Source organism: Cibotium barometz, chromosome 46 (genome assembly GCF_041138505.1).
Source record: "Cibotium barometz isolate CiBa-2024 chromosome 46, ASM4113850v1, whole genome shotgun sequence".
NCBI classification, from domain to species: domain Eukaryota; kingdom Viridiplantae; phylum Streptophyta; class Polypodiopsida; order Cyatheales; family Cibotiaceae; genus Cibotium; species Cibotium barometz.
In genome coordinates this window covers 21,087,082-21,091,600 of record NC_141091.1, presented here as the reverse complement: position 1 = coordinate 21,091,600, position 4,519 = coordinate 21,087,082, and the positions used below count along the sequence as shown (strand labels likewise).

The 4,519-nt window shown below is 42.6% G+C and overlaps 1 protein-coding gene across 1 annotated transcript; it reads left to right on the top strand.

Annotated features, from left to right (window-relative positions):
• The first annotated feature begins 253 nt into the window (after positions 1 to 253).
• LOC147611979 (uncharacterized) lies at positions 254 to 4,146 on the top strand. Its single transcript, XM_086783830.1, has 4 exons — positions 254 to 1,106; positions 1,383 to 2,971; positions 3,099 to 3,187; positions 3,375 to 4,146. The coding sequence occupies exons 1-4, from the start codon at positions 926 to 928 to the stop codon at positions 3,598 to 3,600; spliced, it is 2,085 nt and encodes a 694-aa protein (XP_086639956.1). The 5' UTR covers positions 254 to 925; the 3' UTR covers positions 3,601 to 4,146.
• Positions 4,147 to 4,519: the final 373 nt, after the last annotated feature.

The window sequence follows — 4,519 nt, the reverse complement described above, 5'->3', positions numbered from 1 at the left end:
GTGCCAATAGAAGAACAATAATTTGGGCATATTTCGATTGTGTCAGAATCTGATTTGTTGGTCCCGCAGCCCTACATTCAAAAGGTGATGACTCATGTGGGGGGATGACGTGGAAGGTAGGACCCATAAAACGTAGGACAGAGGCAACATGGCATCATATCATTGCGTTTGCCAGCACAGTCGGCCACGTGGATTGAAATGAAATCACGATTCACAACGTTATAAAATGTGATTGTTTTGAGTAGCTCCTGGTTCTCGCCTTCAGCAGTTGAGGGCCTTGCCCTTATCTGCACAGCCACGATACACCCTTTCGCCATAGCCATCCTCTCTCTCGTTTCTCCATTTAGGTTTTACAATCAATCTGCATCGCACAGCCTCTTCTCCATAGCCATCGTCTCCCCGTTTCTTCCTTTTCTGCGCCTGCATCTCTCCATCGTCACCTCAGATCCTCCATCGCCACATCGCCATAGCCATCGTCTCCCCGTTTCTTCTTTAACCTGTGCTTGAAGGCCTGCATGTCTCCATCTTCACCTGAGATCCAGCTCCGTTCCTCCTTGCCTTAAGCAAAAACTGAGATCATTGGAAGGCCTGCAGTTTGCATGCCTCACTCGATCCATTCTTGGATCCCATCACAAGGTACCTTATCATTACAGGTACATATGCAGATATGGCGGAAAGGGGAACCCTCAGTAGATGCAGATATGGAGGCTATGTGAAACCTCAGCTGTAAATGCAACCATGGCGGAGAGAAACCTTGTTTGTATGCAGCTATGGCGGCAAGGGACCTTCATTAGACGCAGATATGCCGGCAAGAAACCGTCGGTAGCAAATGCATTAAGAATATGCACAGATATGGCGGCAAGAAACTTTGAGTAAATGCAGCTATGGCGATCGTGAAAGATTCGTTTTGAAGAGATTATGAGCCATGCGGAAACGCTCTCGCAAACGAGGATTCAACAAGAAGGAGGAGGCGGTCTCCTCCTCTTCTCAGATCGGACCTTTCCGCTTGAGCGCCTGGTGCTTTTACTTCTGCTCCATTCTTTCCATCTCTTGGGTTTTAATGCTCATCCTTAATTCCATCTTCTTTCGCACTGTTGGACTGCAGGGTATACACAATCTCTCTTTTTAATAGATCATTAATTGAAAATTAACCTTAATTGTCTAGGGTTTTGATGTTAACTCTTGTTTAGAATCGTGGTTCAAATATGTGAATTCTAGTGTTTACTTGTATTATTGGTGCCTACTGCAAACCCCATTGATATAGCTGAGAAGGCCTAGGTAACATAGTTTCTGTTTACATACACATGCCGCTGGGCTACAAGCCCGTTGGCTCATCATTTCTTCTGTCTGCATTTGTATGAAAGAAGACTTTTGATGCGCAGGTGCCCCTTCGATTAGTTTTTCTTGGTCATTCACCTGGCTTAAAACCGGCAACAATGATATTCAGAAGCATCAGGAAATCAATCATTTAACCAAGACAACGGAGGCAGAAGACAATGTTGCATCAAAATCAAAACAAACTACACAGAGAGACTTCAAGATCGACAATACACAGATAAGAAGTGCAAAGTTGGGCTGTCTAACTCTACAGAACTGCAAATGCAATTCTTCTTTTGATCATACTTTGTTGCGGTTGTTTCTACCCTTTTGTCTCCCTAGGTCCTTTGATCTGGGTACTAGATTGAAGGATCTAGACCCTAGATCAAGGGATCTAGGCATGAAAGGCAAACCTTACCAAGGCAATGTCTTCTCTAGTATCAGTTCTGTGGATCCTAACAATGAAACAATCTGCAATTGCCTTGGTGATTGTGAGCACCACTGCATTGGGCTGTTGTCACTTTCATCAGGTCAAGATGAGATCAGTCCTAATGCTGAGCAAAAAATTATCGTGGATGGGGTAGTCACAATTGATTCAAATGGGATTGACTCCACGACTGTCGCTCAAATACCAGCAGAGGTTCTGAACAAGACTGACCATATCTCAGCCTCAAACTTGATTAACATCCATGTTAGACAGGAGCCCGGGGATGGGCCTTACAACTATGCATCCGACTCAAAAGGAGCAAAGATTTTGGCTAGTAATAAAGAGGCCAAAGGAGCCTCCAACATCTTAAACGGAGACAAGGACAAGTACCTACACACTCCTTGCAATGTAGACAGGAAGTACGTTGATATGGAGCTTTCTGAGGAAACACTGGTCGTAACGATTGCCATCGCTAATCATGAGTTTTACTCTTCAAATATTAAACAGTTTGAGCTTTGGGGCAGTTTGGTGTATCCAACAGAAGAATGGGATTTCCTTGGAAGGTTTGAGCCACATAATATCAGAGTCACACAGACATTTAAGTTAAATGAGCCAAAGTGGGTGCGATATTTGAAGGTCCAGATGCTTAACCATTACGGGTCGGATTTCTACTGTACATTGAGTGTTCTGGAAGTGTATGGAGTTGATGCAATTGAGTGGTTGCTTGAAGATTGGATTGCAGAGGAAACAGGTGCAGGTGCGGGTGCTCCTGCTGGATGTTCTCGGGAAGAAAGTGCTGGAAAAGCTGGACCAAATCTGCAGTTACCAAATCAGGCTTCGTGTGGAGAGACAGTTTTGAGGAGAGGTTCTACTTCCATGCAAACACATAAAACCAAGGATCTACCTGCAGAAAGAGGTGGGGAGATTTTGGAAGTGAAAGGTCGATCAGAAAGCTACAGTTTTAGGGAGGTAAGTAAGGCTGACAAAGCACAGTCGGTTTATCACCAGACAGGTAGACCAGCATTAGATGCGGTCATGAAACTTCTTATGCAAAAGGTCAGATCTCTCGAACAGAGCCAGCCTTTGCTTTCCCACTATATACAGGAGTTGAATGACAGATGCGAGAAAGCTCTTAGAGGTTTTGACAGAGATCTAGCTCTGATGGCTGGCAAGCTTGATGCTGGAGCAGCAGAAATAGCCAACCTGAAATCTTCGTTTCATAATATGGTTAGTATCAGAAGCTGCATTTGATTCTTGAACTACTGTACACTTTTCCTACATATCCTATCAGCCTGGGTGTATCATTTTGAGATTTTTTTGAATTGAAATGAAGTAGTTCCCTTCCTTATTGTAGGAAAGCAGGTGGATGCATGAGAAGTACGTGCTGGAAAATGATCTATCAAATCAAATCAAGACATGGAATGCAGATATGGAATTACTCAGGTTGTGTATGTTCAATCCTCTTTCGCTAGTTTTTGAAGATATTTTTGGTGCTTTTGTATAGGTATGATCTTCTCATGTGTGCATGCGTACGTTCATTTGTGTGTGCGTGTGCATTTGAGTGTGTGTTTGTGTTCAAGGATGCATGAGTGTTTAGATGTGCTTTTCTGAGACTCAATTTTTACTGCAGAAATCGCTTCAAAAATACGGAGAATAAAGAGATGGTAGTATTGGCAGTTGCACTTTTGTCCGTACTGACTGTAGTGGCAGTGCTGATCTTGATGCTTTGCATGCCCTCACTGAAGATATTTCAACAAAACATGACAGGATTATCAACTTGTGGTCCTTGTATCCAAACCTTATGGGTTGTGCCATTTTTGAGTGTTGTTGTGGTGGTGTTTGTACTTTCTTTGTAGATGTTTGCCTGCGTTGGGGAAAAAAAAAAATCAGTGAGATGCAAATTACTATTTAGCTTTTTCAGCTTTATTGGGTGGATGGTGCATGTTAGAATAATAGTGTTGAGCTGTTTTGAGTCATGCAGGCTTCTTAAGTTGGAGTTACATGGTTGTCCTAATGCTGTCTTATCTGGTCACTCTGTAGCTGGCTGTAAAGCTTTTGGGCTTTCCAATTTGGTCACATTGCCAGGTTAGCTTGTTGAAGGCTGTAAAGTGATTGGGGTTTTCCCACCTGGTCATCTTGATTCATTAGCTTGCTGCAGGCTGTAAAGGCTTTGGAGTAACTTTTTCACTATGTAGCTGTTTAGATTACATCATGATCAACACAGGATTGCCCCCATCTTTAGAAGGGTTTGGGAACACAGCTTAAGCTGGATCATGTTTTGCCTGTGGTGTACGTGATTGGTGGCACAATAGGAACAAGATACCTCAAAGTGAATACTTTGACTGTGCACGACTTGTCATTGGATGAATTAAATAATTTATTTATTAAATTTGTGGATCTCACTCCTGGATCAGTTTCAAGGTTCGTTTCATTTTTAAAGGTGTCGTTGAACTCAAGCCATGCATGGATGACCTAGGATTAGCCACTACCATTTATAGGTATCTTATATATCACTTAGAATGTGCTTCAAAACTTGTGGAGGACTTTAGTAGCCCTTGACAGTGTGTACTTAAAGCGCCATACAGAGTATTTTTAGATCTAAATCTCAAGCATTTACAAGGCATGCAAATGGTGGTAGCAAGAATATGTTCTTCACCATTGCAAAATCCACATGTGCATTCAAAGTATAAAACAGCCTGCACTAACTGTTGTCAGCCCATAACATCAAACACTGGTAACTTCTACTTAGAAGACCTCAATTGCTCGAGATTGGAT